The sequence below is a fragment of the Chelmon rostratus genome, chromosome 9 (genome assembly GCF_017976325.1).
Source record: "Chelmon rostratus isolate fCheRos1 chromosome 9, fCheRos1.pri, whole genome shotgun sequence".
In the NCBI taxonomy this organism is placed as follows: domain Eukaryota; kingdom Metazoa; phylum Chordata; class Actinopteri; order Chaetodontiformes; family Chaetodontidae; genus Chelmon; species Chelmon rostratus.
In genome coordinates, this window is record NC_055666.1 from 23,163,905 (window position 1) to 23,179,070 (window position 15,166).

General features: G+C 41.1%; 1 protein-coding gene across 1 annotated transcript in view; it reads left to right on the forward strand.

Moving 5' to 3' along the window:
• The window catches only part of rxfp1 (relaxin family peptide receptor 1), a 56,017-nt gene that overhangs the window by 35,442 nt on the left and 5,409 nt on the right, over positions 1-15,166 (forward strand). The window contains exons 4-15 of the mRNA XM_041943696.1: positions 2,609-2,714; positions 6,274-6,345; positions 7,240-7,311; positions 8,295-8,366; positions 8,662-8,733; positions 8,937-9,005; positions 9,127-9,198; positions 9,438-9,509; positions 12,209-12,280; positions 12,798-12,869; positions 13,111-13,182; positions 14,763-14,992. Of these exons, the coding sequence (XP_041799630.1) occupies positions 2,609-2,714; positions 6,274-6,345; positions 7,240-7,311; positions 8,295-8,366; positions 8,662-8,733; positions 8,937-9,005; positions 9,127-9,198; positions 9,438-9,509; positions 12,209-12,280; positions 12,798-12,869; positions 13,111-13,182; positions 14,763-14,992 (1,053 nt within the window). The remainder of the gene's footprint in view (positions 1-2,608; positions 2,715-6,273; positions 6,346-7,239; positions 7,312-8,294; positions 8,367-8,661; positions 8,734-8,936; positions 9,006-9,126; positions 9,199-9,437; positions 9,510-12,208; positions 12,281-12,797; positions 12,870-13,110; positions 13,183-14,762; positions 14,993-15,166) is intronic.

The window sequence follows — 15,166 nt, forward strand, 5'->3', positions numbered from 1 at the left end:
GATCGCTGTGGGAGACTCTACCAGGAGCTTTTGTCCATAACAGTGCAAACCTCTGCACAGCGACTGTGTAGGTCTTCAGGGAGGAGATTTCTGAGTCAGTTTCTGTTTAGTTATTTTAAAATCTCGAGAAGGCTCAAACTGTCCCTTAACTGAAACAGAGTCAGAACGCATTAACAGTGATCACCATGAACCCCCAAGGGTTGAAAAAATCTATTAACAAGAAACAGCGTAGATGTCACACTTTGGGCCTGCTGATTGCCAAACTGCAAACCCCGCTTATGTATGTTTCCCCTCTTCTCTGTTTATTAAAGATGGCAGATAAACACTGCAGAGTTATAATTTTATGACAGCACGATTTGTAAGAAAAAGACAAATGCATGTTGTTATTAACCTGCTTTCCCTACCTTCTCCTACTGCCATTGATGTACATTGCTGTAATTAAATCCGTGATTAATTCGCTGTCTGTCAATGAGTTCGAAACTGACAATGCAACATCATTTACTCAAGGGGCATCACTTTTCTTATTATTGTCTGAATGCTGCTGGAGTTTTCATGTGGTCCTGAAATACATTAGTCGCCAGAATACATACAGTATGATGTTTATTTCCACTGGGGTTGGGTCTACATATAAAAACATAATGTTGATAGAATTAAGTGTTGCCTCAAAGCATACACGTTTTAACGTAGCAAAAAAATAATGCAGGACTCTCTTGTTCTTGCTGACCTCAAACCCCCAAAAGTAAATGTCCTCTCTGTTAAAAGGATCCTGTCCGAAATCATAATAGCAGAGCATAATGGGAAGTGCAGTGTAGACAGAATATGATCAGACATCATGAAGGACATGATGTTATTAAGCAGTGACTGAAAAGAACATCCTGTTGCATGTATGAAAATAAATGAATCATGCTACTTCCACTTCTGACGTCTCCTCTTCTTTCCAGTATGAACAAAATATATATCTACAGTTTTCAGCCAGCAGCACCTTAAACACACTTGAGAGGTGTGGTGCACTTACATCTCTTCCAGTGTTTTAATGAAGTGCAAATTAGCTGCATTTGAAAACTCCTGAATCCCTCCTGTTCTATCCAAACCTGTGCATTTGTTTACAGCATCCCTGATGCATTCATTAACTGCCCCTTGTGGCAAATTCTGATGTGTCCTCAAACAGAAGGGCCTGGTTAAACAATCCTATCTGCTCTGTTCCATCACGTCGTGCATATCTAAACCAGGGTTTAAAAGATAATCACAGGATAATCCAGGAATATTTATTAAACAGTCTGGATGGCTGCGGTTCTGTTATTAACTGTCAATGTGTGTTTATCCTACAAGCCACTCTCGGTAAATTCTGCTTTCATTTTTCCCCCCGAAGTCCTTTAAAGGATAACTTTCGTTTTTTACAACCTGGACTTTATTTGTAGCATTAAATGCGACCATATAGACACCCAGACAACTTTGGTGGCATTTGGAGTCGTTTTGAAGAAATTAGCCACAGAAGAGCGGCGCATATATCCGTATAATGCGAGTAATTGGGGCACCCGTGCGTAGCCTCTATAAACGCATAATCTGCGGCGAAACTCGTTCATATTCCAATATTTTGTTATGATATGCTGGCGCTATTCCCCTCTGAGCCCGTGGTGGCATTTTATCAACATCCAGTGTCTCTAGACAACTACTTCTGACGTGGATGACGTCATTTTCGAGCGCCGCGCACTGCAAGCAACCAGCCACAACACGGCTAACTCTACGGCAGTCGGCTAGTTTAGCTGTAGTTTGCGACTGTTATTTTTCACAAAATGGATGAATATTTTTCCGACTCTGAGATGATGACAATTTTATCGATGAACATATCCTCCTCTGTTGTCATCGATGAACATTGTCCACAAGAACACCACCAGTTACCGTCTACTCGTGGACGCGCAGCCGTTTGTTGTTGTTTGACCAGCTGTTCCTCTCTCTGCCTCCGCGTCCTCCTTTCAACAAGCTCCTCGTCCGTGCACTCTGGCTCAAACGGTAAGGACGTCCATCGTAAACAAAGTCATCGTCCACCACCTCAGAGTCGGAAAAATATTCATCCATTTGTGAAAAATAACAGTCGCAAACTACAGCTAAACTAGCCGACCGCCGCAGAGTTAGCCGTGTTGTGGCTGGTTGCTCGCAGCGCGCGGCGCTCGAAAATGACGTCATCCACGTCAGAAGTAGTCTAGTAGACCAACATCCACGTCTAGAGACGCTGGATGTTGATAACATGCCACCACGGGCTCAGAGGGGAATATCACCAGCATATCATAACAAAATATTGGAATATGAACGAGTTTCGCCGCAGATTATGCGTTTATAGAGGCTACGCACAGGTGCCCCAATTACTCGCATTATACGGATATACGCGCCGCTCTTCTGTGGCTTATTTCTTCAAAACGACTCCAAATGCCACCAAAGTTGTCTGGGTGTCTAAATGGTCGTATTTAATGCTACAAATAAAGTCCAGGTTGTAAAAAACGAAAGTTATCCTTTAATGTCAGGAGTTGCATTAAGTCTTGACACTTTGGCCCTCCGATGGACTGACTGACGTATCCTCTGATGTCCCTCCCCTCCCCCCCTCACCTCTCAGTGCTGGGCGTCGTTCCTGAGCTCTGCCAGTGCCGAGACCTGGAGCTGGACTGTGACGGCACACGGCTTCAAGATATCCCAGTGGTGGCGGTGAATGTCACCATGATGTGAGTGGAACATGTCCCCTTATATTTTAAGCACCCTAAAGCTCGAGCGGTCCCCAGGAAGCCTTCATCCTGGGCTGTCACAGCATGTTGCAGCAGACCCCCCCCCCCCCCCACACACTCACACACACACACACACACACACACCTGTCATTGCCAACAGATGAGTGTGGTACTCACTTGAAGCCAGAGCCTCTGGTGAAAGTGACCCCTTCACATCCAGTTGATGATTCATGTATGTCCTCAAAAGTGCTTTTTATCAAGACTGTGCAATTCAGGCTTAAATTCTGGTGTTTGTCTTCTTAGTGTGGACATATGAACTTGTAGTTACTACATAGATTGTCAGTGTTTGATCAAAGCACATTTTACCTCTTTTCAGTCTTTATGTACCATTTTAGGCTTTTTTTTATGTGACCTGGAGCATGAACACAGTTACCGGACAGATTGGCCTGTCCTCATTCTCTTTAACAAAGAATCTGCTTTGTCACAGAGACATTTTCTGGCTGGATTTGGCTGGTTTTGTGATGTTTTGTAGTCGCCCCACTTTTTTCTCCTCTCTGAACCACACTGCCTAGAAACTTGCAAAGAGCCTGTCCCTCTTAAAGGGCAAAGCCCAACTCCAAAAAGGGTCGCTTTGTAAAATAAACTGTTTACTGACATCAGTTTTACAGCGTTCTCAAGCTCAGAATTAGCAGATATTTACAAAAAATCAATGAAGCTGATGAGGTCAAACATTATATATACTGCTTTTGTACTGTTTTCAATTGAGTACATGTCTAAAAGGATGAGCAAGTTACTACATTATGTTTTGCAAATTTCTCTTTGGATTGCAAATTTCTCTTTGGAGATGAATAAAGTATCTATCTATCTATCTGTCTATCTATCTATCTATCTATCTATCTATCTGTCTATCTATCTATCTATCTATCTATCTATCTATCTATCTATTTGTGTTTTACACAGCGTCCCAAATTTTTGGAATCAGAATTGCTCAGCTGACCAAAGCCAGAGAAATCCATCTAAATTTAGATTTCAAACAAAAGAGAAAAATAGTTCAGACTTCCCTCAGGGGCTGGCAGAATACAGCTCTGGGTCAGTGAGAAAACAACTAGAACACACACGACAAATGTGATGTCTGTGGTTGCCGGTGGACGAGTTTGTTCCTTTCAGAAGCATAAAGGTCCACACTGGATTTGACGCCGGTCCACTAAACTTTTTTACATTTTTAAATTTCAAAATTTCCACAACTTTGGTTCAGATTAAAATTTTTCTACAACTGTTTAAATGGGTTTGCCATGAACTTCAGTCACTGGTAGAAAAAGTAGTTCTTTGAGTTAGCGCTCCCATTACGGTGACATGTTTCTCCTTTTGTTGTTCTGTTAGTGAAGCATGACTTTGTGTAGGTGGCACTTTCTACTGTCAGTTGACCTGCTGTGCTTTTATTCTGTTTGCACAAAAGGATAACTTCAAGGCTACTCACGATAGAAACGGCTCTGTTTGTCTGGAGCAGGTCGAGGATGCAGAGTGAGCCTGTTGCTTACAGTGTTGTGTTGTGGATTGTCTGTAGCCTTAATGTCGCTAAATGATGCACTAACTGTCTACAGGCTTGACGGTTTTTTGGGATTTTGTTGGCAAAGCAGCTCAGGAGTTCAGGAGTTGTTGGGAGATGTCTCTCACTCTGACAGCTGCCTCGGGGCTCTTTATGTCCAGTATCGTCCTCTGTTACAGCAGACAGTGTAACACCACCTGCTGCAGGCAGTTATAGACGCCTGCAGGAATGAGCCCAAAAGCCCTCGTCTAGAAGTCAAAATAGGTATTTGGTCGGATGTCTGAAATAAAGTCTGTGGTTAACACAAGTTTAAGAGATTTTCATGTTTGGTTGCATGACCTCGAATGCATCAGTAAATATAAGATGAAACAGTGGCCCAGTCATCACTGCTCTACCTGTGCTGAGAGCTTTCGAGTGTGGCGCCAGTAGCAGACATAATGAACCTTACTTCTTCTGTGGTTTCCTTGGTTGGCCAACAAAACGTCCCCGCAGCACTCTGTATTGTCTTCTTTTGCTTTTCCAGACAACTCAGAACTTGAAAATTTCCGACCTTCTGCTAGAAAAAGTACATTGAGACGCTGCTCAGAGTCTGAGTTCCTACTTGAGAACTTGAAGCAAAAGCTTTTTCCCCAACTTCATGAAGAAGCACTTGTCTGATTTTGTCTGTCTTAATTTATTTCATTTTACATTTATATTTTCTTTTCAGTGTCGTGCATTCATTCCTCACTTGTGCATTCCAGTCATTAGGGGAGGAGGTTAGGGTGTATTAATAGACTGCAGTATTTGTATAAGATAGCGAATACGTTACCAAGTATAAAAGTGCTGTAAATGTATAATGGCGTCTTTTGTGCCACGTATCGTTTTTCCTCCTCACTGCTGTGCGATGAATCTTCACTTTGTCACGTCAGCCATGTTTTTTGTTTACTTTTGGCGTCGCGCACCTGCAACATTTGGAGGTCATAACATGGAACTTTCACCTGGGATATTCCAACCTCTGACTTTGACTGGCAGCATAAGTCACATGACTGCCTCTCATGCGAGTCATGGGCGCTCTTTTTCAGCATGATGTTATTTAGTTTAGGTAAACCACTTACTCTTTTATTTCTGTGACAGCACAACACCGCTCTGATGACACGTCGTCAGCAGCTGTGTGATTAACACCTTCTCATCGTTTTGCGTTTTGCTTCCTCCTATATGATTTCTGACACTGCTAAACCTTTGCTTATTCCCAAAAGCAGGATTTTAAGCTTCTTTTTGCTCCTTGGTAACGTGTTTGTGAATGAAACTTGCCCACGTTGAAGTGGAACAGGAAGCCCATCTAACGAATGCACATCTACTCACAAACAGGTGTGTTTGTTTACGGGAATACTCCTCAGTGTACCTTCAGTGTTGCCACAGGAGTGGAGCTGCGTCATCTCATCGTCACAGAGCATAGTGTAGTCCAATGAGACAGTGTTAACAGCAGGAAAATCGTACATTGTTTCAAACGCGGCTTCTGAGTGCTTGACATGACGTTGAGTGAGTGGATGAGCCTTTAATCAGCCTTTAATCCATTAAAAGCTTTGGAATAGGCTGGACACTCAGCGTCTCTGGATGATAAAACAGAATTAAAAAGGCTGGTCTGTCATGTTTACAGATTAGATTTTCTGGTAATTGAGTGTAAAAAGGTGATTGTTGCTGTTTTTAATTGCTTTGTTGTTTTTTTGAAGATCATCATAAAAACTAAGGCATTGTTGGTATTTTAAATAATTAAAAATATGAGAGCCACACTGACATTTTAAATTGAGACTGAGGAATGCAGTCTTTTAGGCTCGTTGCAATCAGACATTAAGTTTTAAATAGTAATAACATTCACTTAGGCTTGTAAACCCCATTAGTGAGACATTATACCTCTTTATAATTTAAACCCACATTTTAAAATTATTATAATGACAACATGAAGGGGTGACAGTGCTTGTTAATGGTGTCAGCCTCGTTCTATGTTCTCACTTTGAGCCTCTTCCCGTCCTTCAGGTCCCTGCAGAGGAACCAGCTTCAGAAACTGAGAGCAAACACGTTCTTTAAGTACCAGAGCCTACAGAAACTGTGAGTTTCACATTAAGTATGGATTGATTTATGTATTTATATCACAAACTGTCTGTGCATGATTTTCTTTGTTTTCATTTTTACATTATTCACATTTCAATTAATTAAACTAATTGCTCTTTTTTATTTACATTTATTCAGTCTCGTTCAGATCAGCATTCAGTAGAGTATTATTAGCATGCACGAGAGCCTGCACCATCCGTTCAGTAAAGCATAAATCATTCATGATACCACAGAGCCGAGACGATGACGAGCCTTTTGAGTGACAAACACCAGATAGGAGTTTTGAAGCTACAAAGCTGATCCGTGTGAGAGTAAGACGACTACCTGACAGGAGTGATTGTTCTGTCCTGCGCACAGATTAATTCATTGCAGACTTACATTGTTTATCAAGCTCACACAGTGCCACTGAGTGTGGCAGCGGGAGGATAGGTCTGATCCTCCGCCAGGAGCCGTTTGGCTGTGTCAGACTGTCAGCGGCTGTTCGGTGGCTGCTCTGACGGTTTGACCAGATTGAAAACTTCCCTGTGGTCTGCATAAATAAACATCAGAATGAACTGGCAAAATGCACAAAGAAAAAACGCTGCTGTCAGTTGAGGTTTGTTGAAGTCACAGTATAAGCTATAAAAGAAGATTGCCAGGTATTAAACAGATCCATATTTTTTATATCAAATACTAATTTCTCCCTGCTGGGGTAGTGTCCATATTTAAAAATCTTTCTTCATGTAAACAAGTTCTATTTCTTACTCACACAACCAAGTGTAAGCACTGTGTGTTCGTGTGTGTGTTTCAATAAACCAGCAGGCCCAAGAGGTATTTATTTTTTTGTGCATTGTTCATGTTTAATTCAAATGATTCACCAACTGTCTTGTGCTTTTCTTTTGTTTTACATAGATATCTCCAGTACAATATGATCCGAGATGTGAGTCCTGATGCATTCAGGGGCCTGTATAATTTAACAAGGCTGTAAGTTTGTTCTTTTTTCTAATGCTTACCATTCAGAGATAAAGCAAACAGTTGCATAGGCTGCACAACAAATGAAGCAGTTAGTTCAGGCAGACTGCTGAAGTTGAGCTGCCATCAGCTGTTTTGCTCATGCTTCATAATCACTGACTTATTTTCTCATGAGTGTCCTACTCAGACAGAAAACCTTTAATTCCTGATATACTTTCTTTAACATTCAATTATTTTCTGCACACTAGACGTCCATAATTTGTGAACTGCATATTCGTAAACGGGATATTATTGCACAAACATATCTTTTTCTTCGCAGATGAACAGAATCAGACAAAAATAAAAAAGTTGCTTGTTGTGGAGCTTCTTTTTTAAACAAGTCGGAGAAAAGCTGACTTCTATATAAACCTTCCTAGATTTCTATAACCAGCTCAGTCCACAATTATTGAAATGACATTAGTGGTAGTCCTTTTTTTAGCTGATTACTTTAAGCAGCAGCAGTTTTCATGACAGCTGTTGAAATCAGCAGCTGCCTGCTCAGCTTTCACATACTTGTTAAGACACTGTTAATGAGGTTATGACTGAAACTGTAGTGCACTCTTGTAAATCGCAATGATCAGCTGTGCAACCCTGGCTCCACCTCATTCAACATTCAGCTTTGGGATGATGTCAAAATGGGACGAATTGGGATGATTTTTATTGCCTGACAACTGAGGAGGCTTTTCTACACATACTGTAGTGTATAGTGTCCACATACTTTTGGCAATTTAGTGAATCCAGTTTCTTGACATTCTCAAAGCTCGGTTATGTGCACAGAGATTGTAAGAGGGTGGAGTGCATATAGTGTTCAGAAATGAACAGACTGTAGACAATAACTATGAACTCTGAAATGCAGCCAGAACACTTGCTTGAAACTATCAGCAGTGCTCAGCAGTGCAGCACGTTCAGAGAGCATCCTCTTCAGGTAACCTCCCAAACTCTCTTCCCTCTCTTAGGTATCTGAGCTATAACAAGATATCTGTCCTGAAGCCGGGGGTGTTCCAGGACCTGCACAAGCTGGAGTGGTTGTATGTTTAGTCTCCACTGAAAGAAAATTCTGCACCAAAGGAATATAAAATGCTCCATGCATAGTATATTAGGATATTTTACTTTATGTAAATATCAGTTCGCCAAACGCAGAGACGTCCAGTTTGTCATAAATAATTCCAACTGATTAAACAAAGTTTTATTATCTTTTTCTTGCATTATTTTCTTTTTATTGCATGTAGGTGACACATCACGCATATCTCAATGCATGCCATCTCTTCTCAAACAATATTGTGAAAATAAGACTGAAACTATTTCCTGTGTTTTTTGTTGTAGGATCCTAGAACATAACAACATCCATCAAATATCCTCCATGACCTTTTCAGGGCTGAACTCCCTTGTTTTACTGTGAGTTTTTATTTAATATAATATGCTACAGCTGTCAGAGACTTGTTTCTGTGCTGCGTTGTTGTGCTGTTCTGTCAAATCATCAAATGGTCAGGTATTCATTTGTTAGTTATTGGCTTTGTTGATTAGTTTATACTGAATTATTGTTCCTCCTGGAGGAAGATGCAGTACAACTCCTTACATTGCGTCTCACTGATTGTCAGGGTTTTGTTGAACAACTCTTTGGCAAAGCTGGATGACATCTGCCGGGAAATGCCAAGACTCAACTGGCTGTAAGTAGGATGGCAACAAATCAAAAGCTGTCCTGTCATAAAAGACATTTTTTTGATGAATGTATTCTCTGTCTGTCTGTGTGTCCTCTGTGTATGTACGTTTCATACCGTGCTCTTGCAGGGATTTGGAGGGAAATCTCATTGAAACCATTGGAAATGTCTCATTACACTCATGCAGCAAGCTGACAGTTCTGTGAGTATACATTTACATAATTCAGTCCATGGCAAATGCAAAGTTTTTGCTTTTAATTAATTTGGCTTCTGCTTGGATTTTTGTGAGAGGCTTGCAAATCAGCCTCAGTTTCTCTAATTCTGAATTACTGCTACTAGTGTGAGCATGGACTCAATGCTGCAAGTGTTTCATTAAATGGGATTAAGCAGGTCGGACAGTAGTAAAATGATTTCCTGTATCTTTTTCTGTTTTATTGCCAGGGTTTTACAGCAGAACAGGATCAGCCATATACACGAACAGGCTTTCTCAGTCCTCCAAAAGCTTGGAGAATTGTAAGTAATTTTGTGTGATCGTGCAATCAAAGCTGTATGTGAGCAATTTCACAACTTTTAGGATTGTGCCAAACAGAAGCTGAAGTGACAACACTAGCAGAAGAGAAGAAGGAGGGAAAAAAGCATGGAAAAATACTGCTGAGAGAAAACTGTGAAGCCTTTGAAATGTCCTTAATTCTTTTAATGCCTCTGAACCTCTGAACTCATCAGATCAAAATTTCCCCTTGACCGACCCTACATCGAAAAAGAAAAACAAATTATTAGCCTAGTTCTTATACATATACAGCATATATTTTCCCTTTCTCTTCAGTGTTTTTCTGGAGTCATAGCACAAGCAACTGGTTAAGAGTTGCAAGAGACACCTGCAGATCTGTACTTTTACTTTGCGCCTTTACCTTTTGCAGGTATTTGTTGCACCGTTTTATGGGCCGTATTGTTGGCTGACACTTCTGTAGCTGTTAAAGGCCTCTTGGGTCTTAATAATTCTTGTTCTAATGTCCCCTAAAATCTTTATCGATTTAGATTTTTTTTTTTTTTTTTGCCTCAGTGGATCTTTTAACACAAAGAGGACAAAGAGTTTGTGGAGATCTTTAGGCCAAACAACATGTCTTGTCTCTTAATTGCTTGACATCAGTCGATATCTAAGAGGCTCACATACCTTAAAAGGAAAGACTGAATGCTTACGCTGCCCGTAGAAAACCCAGCTCTGCACTGGCTGACATGTTCCTTCATTACCATGGACACACACACTATCATTTGAGTCAACCTTACATACACAACACGATGTGTATTTCATTTTTGAAACCACGGCCACATCCGTAGAACAGAAGCCTCAACGGCACATGACAGCTACAGTAGCTTGGAAAATAGCAATTAGGACGCTGAACATGATGGATTTACTCTTTTTCAGACCGCAATCGAGATAAGAATTAGTTTGGAAAAACAATAGACGCCGCCAGAACCGATGCTAATCCAACAGGGCTTTTAAATTGTTTATTTAGCAGAAAGAGAAGTAGGATAATTTTCTCAAACCACTTAATTCATCAGTTTATCAGAAGGTTTCTAATTAAAAACGCCACATGTGGAGATACGTGGCTTTCACTGGACAGTAGAGTATGAATAATTACAATCTGAAATGTAGCTAAAGCTGTCAGACAGATGTAGTGGAGCAGAAGAATAAAGTTGCTTGAAATGGAAGAACTCAAGTACAAATACGTTGAATTTGTATAGAAGTGCAGTACTTGAGTAAACTTAATTAGTTTCAGTCCACCACTGAATAAGTCTGGCGTCGATACAGGTGAAGTAGCCCCAGCACAAACTTACACCCAATAGGAGATCACTAAAGTTTATGATGCAGCAAAGTCACAGCAGACATGATAACTTAAATTCTCTTCTTGCTGTAACTGTTGTTGCTGATAAGTAAGTGTAACCATGCTCAGTCACTCTCTGTCACTGGCTGGTTCAAAACCCCTCGACTCTGCGTTGTGTATATTTTGTTTATAAAGAAGTCGGGAAGCTGAAGTGTCTTTTTTCGAGCCGTTTATTAGCCAACCTGGCAAACAGGAGAACAATCTGGTCAGTGGACTCTGGTGTCTCGTGCAGAGCACACTCAAGCAAGCCTCTCTGGAACAGACAGCATATTTTATACTATAATGCAAGATTAAAACATTGCAATAATACAAAATATGTACCTGGCAAACAGGAGAAGAATCTGGTCAGTGGGCTCTGAGGTCTCGTGCACAGCACACTGTAAAAGGAGCAGCACATTCATTTATGCTAATGCTTGCTGGATAGCTATCTTACAGAGTATCTCAAACTGCTCGATAACATCCTTAATTGAGTAGTATGAAATATCCCTCACACACTCTACATCCAAGTAGTTCATACTGCATATAGATTTATAAAATAGACAAGGGTTCATCATACCAATAACCATTTACCTGCCCGTGCTATGCACCACAACCTACCTCAAGCACGCCTCTCGGGAAGTGACAGCGCCACACCAATCCAGGGGCACACTATAGCTCCCGAGGGGGCACTATTGAGCCAATAACAATAAAATAAATAAAAACCAAATTACAGCAAGTGGAATTATTTACCATTTATACTCTGTTACATAAGATTCAGATTTAAAAAACAAATAGGTGAGCAGATGGGGTCACAGAGAAATGAGGGTGTATGAAAGGAAAGAAGGAAGCATTTAAACTTAATCTGACTCATGTCCTTACCCGTGCACAGCAGACAGTGATGTTCGCCCCGTTAACACATCACCTCAGAGGTGATGAACTGTGCATTGCATGCATCATCAGCAGACCTCGATGTCCTGTAGCCACAGTACATTTTGTGAGGGCCGAGACTCTCCCATTTTTATCGACTGTAAAAACTCACACTTTCCTTCTGCTGCGTCACCATAACTGTTTCCTTTCACACATGTAACCGACAGCTGAGTTCATGCACAGGCCGTCGGGATTCGTGAAAACCGTGGATGCATCAAAAAGGCGAAATACATTCTAAGATCACAGAGATGGTATTGGAGGGCTGTTTTCGGCGTGCATGTTATGCTGTGGGTTGCAGGAGTTACAGTGGGTGGATTTCTTTTAAAGATCTGTATGCATCCGTCAGATACTCAGTGTTGTACATCAATTTGTCTGTTGTTTTGTGATTCTGGGGAACTGCTGTGGATTTGTCTTGGCATGCAGGGATCTATCCAACAACAGGCTGATGGCGATCCCTCACAATCTTTTTGTCTTACTGGGGGATTTGCTCCAACTGTGAGTTCTGTTTCCACAAATACACTGGGATAAACAGTTCTGTGTGCAAGCATGCCAATTCCATGAATATTTATAGCATTTTGATTTTGTCAGGGATTGACAAAGTCTTTTAAAGCTGTAATCCTTAAAATGTTTTGTTATCTTGCTGATTTTGTTCAATTGCAGTCAGTACTAACCACGCTGACAGACACATTGCATTTCCTGCAGCTGCTTCACAATAAAAGCCACTCCATGTTTCCCCAGTTGAATGCTCTTAATGTGAAGCAGCAGTTGGACACTCTGATTGCATTAGCAGGAACTTAATATAGCTCTGACACGGTGCAAAGAGAATGAACACTTAACAGTAAGGCTGCATCGTTTTCCGCTAAGTCCCTCGTCGTTATGTCGGCAATCTGAATCCAGCACAGGAATGGCGAACTCCGCCACTAACAATAAAAACGACCATAGAGAGCTCATTACCAGTTGTAAATACGTTGAATGGCTGATTTTCAGTACTGAGTTTCTGTCTCTTTTCAAGGAATATATCATACAATCCCATCGTGGAGCTCCAAGTGGACCACTTTGACAAACTGCATAAACTGAAGTCATTGTAAGTGCACACTGCTGCATCCTGGGAAACACAAGCACGACTTCACACCATAGACAAAAATCTAAAATTGTTCATTTAGTCCTTGAGAAGCTGTTGCAAAGACCATTTTGTGCTTTTGAAGACTCTTAGTGTACTTCACTGTAATAGTGTATGGTTATAAATCAATACTGTATTGTGTGTCTGTGTGTGTGTGTGTGTCGCATCTAGCTAAGACAAAATCAATATGTTTTGTATCTTCTAGGAGCATAGAAGGAATAGAAATTGAAAACATACAACGGAGGATGTTTGAACCTCTCAAACACTTGACTCATATGTAAGTACTCCATTGTCATGTAATGTTAAGACACCTCAGGCCTTTCACACGTATTTCTTGTGGCGAGTCCTTGGCCAGCCTTATCGAGAATGTCAGGCTTTTCTTCCAACTGGGAGAGTCAGGCTTAATTTAATCCATCTTCTCTCTGGGTAAACAGCTCGAGATGCACCCATGCAGACTGGAAAGGATGCAACAGAGAGAAAATAAGCACCCTTGCTTTAGCCCTGTGTACGCTCACAGCAGCTCTTCAAGCCTCTTTGTTCTGTAGGGTTCCATTCAAGCTCCAGGAAGATACAGCGAGATGCAGAAAGTGTGTTTTGCACAAAACGTCTCTAATCTTAAATGGGTAGTTCACCCAAATGACAAAAGAGATAATTTCTCACTCAACCTGGAGCCTAACTCTATCCAGACGTGCAGATTTTAGGCTTTATTTCTCCAGATGTTGAGATATTTGTCTCACAGATTTCTGCCTCTGCACTAATGCGACAGAGGTGAATGGAAATTCATTTGTTCTGCTCACAGCATTGAATAATAACATTTGCATTTTTCAAAAGCAGTTTCCATTACTCTGGATTATCCTGTTCTCATAGGGACTATTATGGAAACTGTTCCTGGAAAGACATATCACTGTGGTGGTTTTAATCATGGCTCCAGGGAAGGAAATGTCAGCCTGCTGGTCAGTTGTTTCACCACTTTAGTCAATGCTGAAATATCTCTTCAGCTTTTGGATGGATTTATGGTCCCCAGCGGATGAGGCCTACTGACCTCCATGAGGTTGACATTTGTGGTTTAGAGTGAAATGTCTCCACGGCAACTGGATGGATTGCCATAAAGTTTGGTACCGACATTGATGTTCACCCACAGGATAAAGTGATCCTGACTTTTCAGCTGTGCTGTTGGCATTAATTAGCACGTGTTAACATGCTGACATGCTAACATTACCTGCACAACATTAGCATGTTAACACTGGCATTTTCTCTTTTGGCATGGTAATGTTAGCATTTAGCTCAAAGTGTCACTGAGCTGTTAGCATGGCTGTAGACTTTTAGTGTTGTTTAAATGTAACTGTTAAATGCTTTGAGAACCACAAATGGTATTTTGTTCACCTTTGCTGGGTTGAAGCATAAATATTTGACATTTCAGAACAATGGTCAAATAAACCCAATTCTGTCTATGTGGCTAAATACCACTGGAGTTAAATGAGATTTTTTCTTATCTCCTCTTTTTGTAAATGGAGTTGAACCTTTAATTTTATCTTTGCCTGAATGGTCACTGTTGAATCTTTGTTAAATTAATCCTTCAGATAATTCAAGCAGGTATAGAAAAGGAAGGAAAAGAGGAAAAGCTTCAATTTCAGTTCAGATAGATTTCCTCTAAGTTTGTTACCTCTAAGTTACCCTTAGTTCAAACCCCCAGTCAGAATTACTGCACTTTTTCCTTTCATAACTGTTTCTGCTCTCCAACTGTCTCCACTGACAAAAAGAAAGACCCTGTGGAAGCATGCAGGCTGCACACTTGAGGATAAAACCCCCAAACCTTGCAGCTGCAAATCCTCTTCTTCTTTAATCTATTGCACGCAGCTACTTCAAGAAATTCCAGTACTGCGGCTACGCTCCTCATGTGCGCAGCTGCAAACCCAACACCGACGGCATCTCGTCCTTCGAGGACCTGCTGGCCAACATCGTGCTGAGGGTCTTCGTCTGGGTGGTCTCCGCCACCACCTGCTTCGGCAACATCTTCGTCATCTGCATGCGCTCGTACATCCGATCCGAGAACAAACTCCACGCCATGTGCATCATCTCCCTCTGCTGTAAGTCACACTGCATTTAAAGGGGGGATGAAGAGGAAACTAGCTTTTTACTTTTAGAATGTTTTTCACTGCATGTCAGTCACGCAGGGATAGCACATTTGATAAATTGGTGGTTTTTGAACACAGAACACAGTCTAGACACATTCATATTTACAACTTAATTATGTTTAGAGA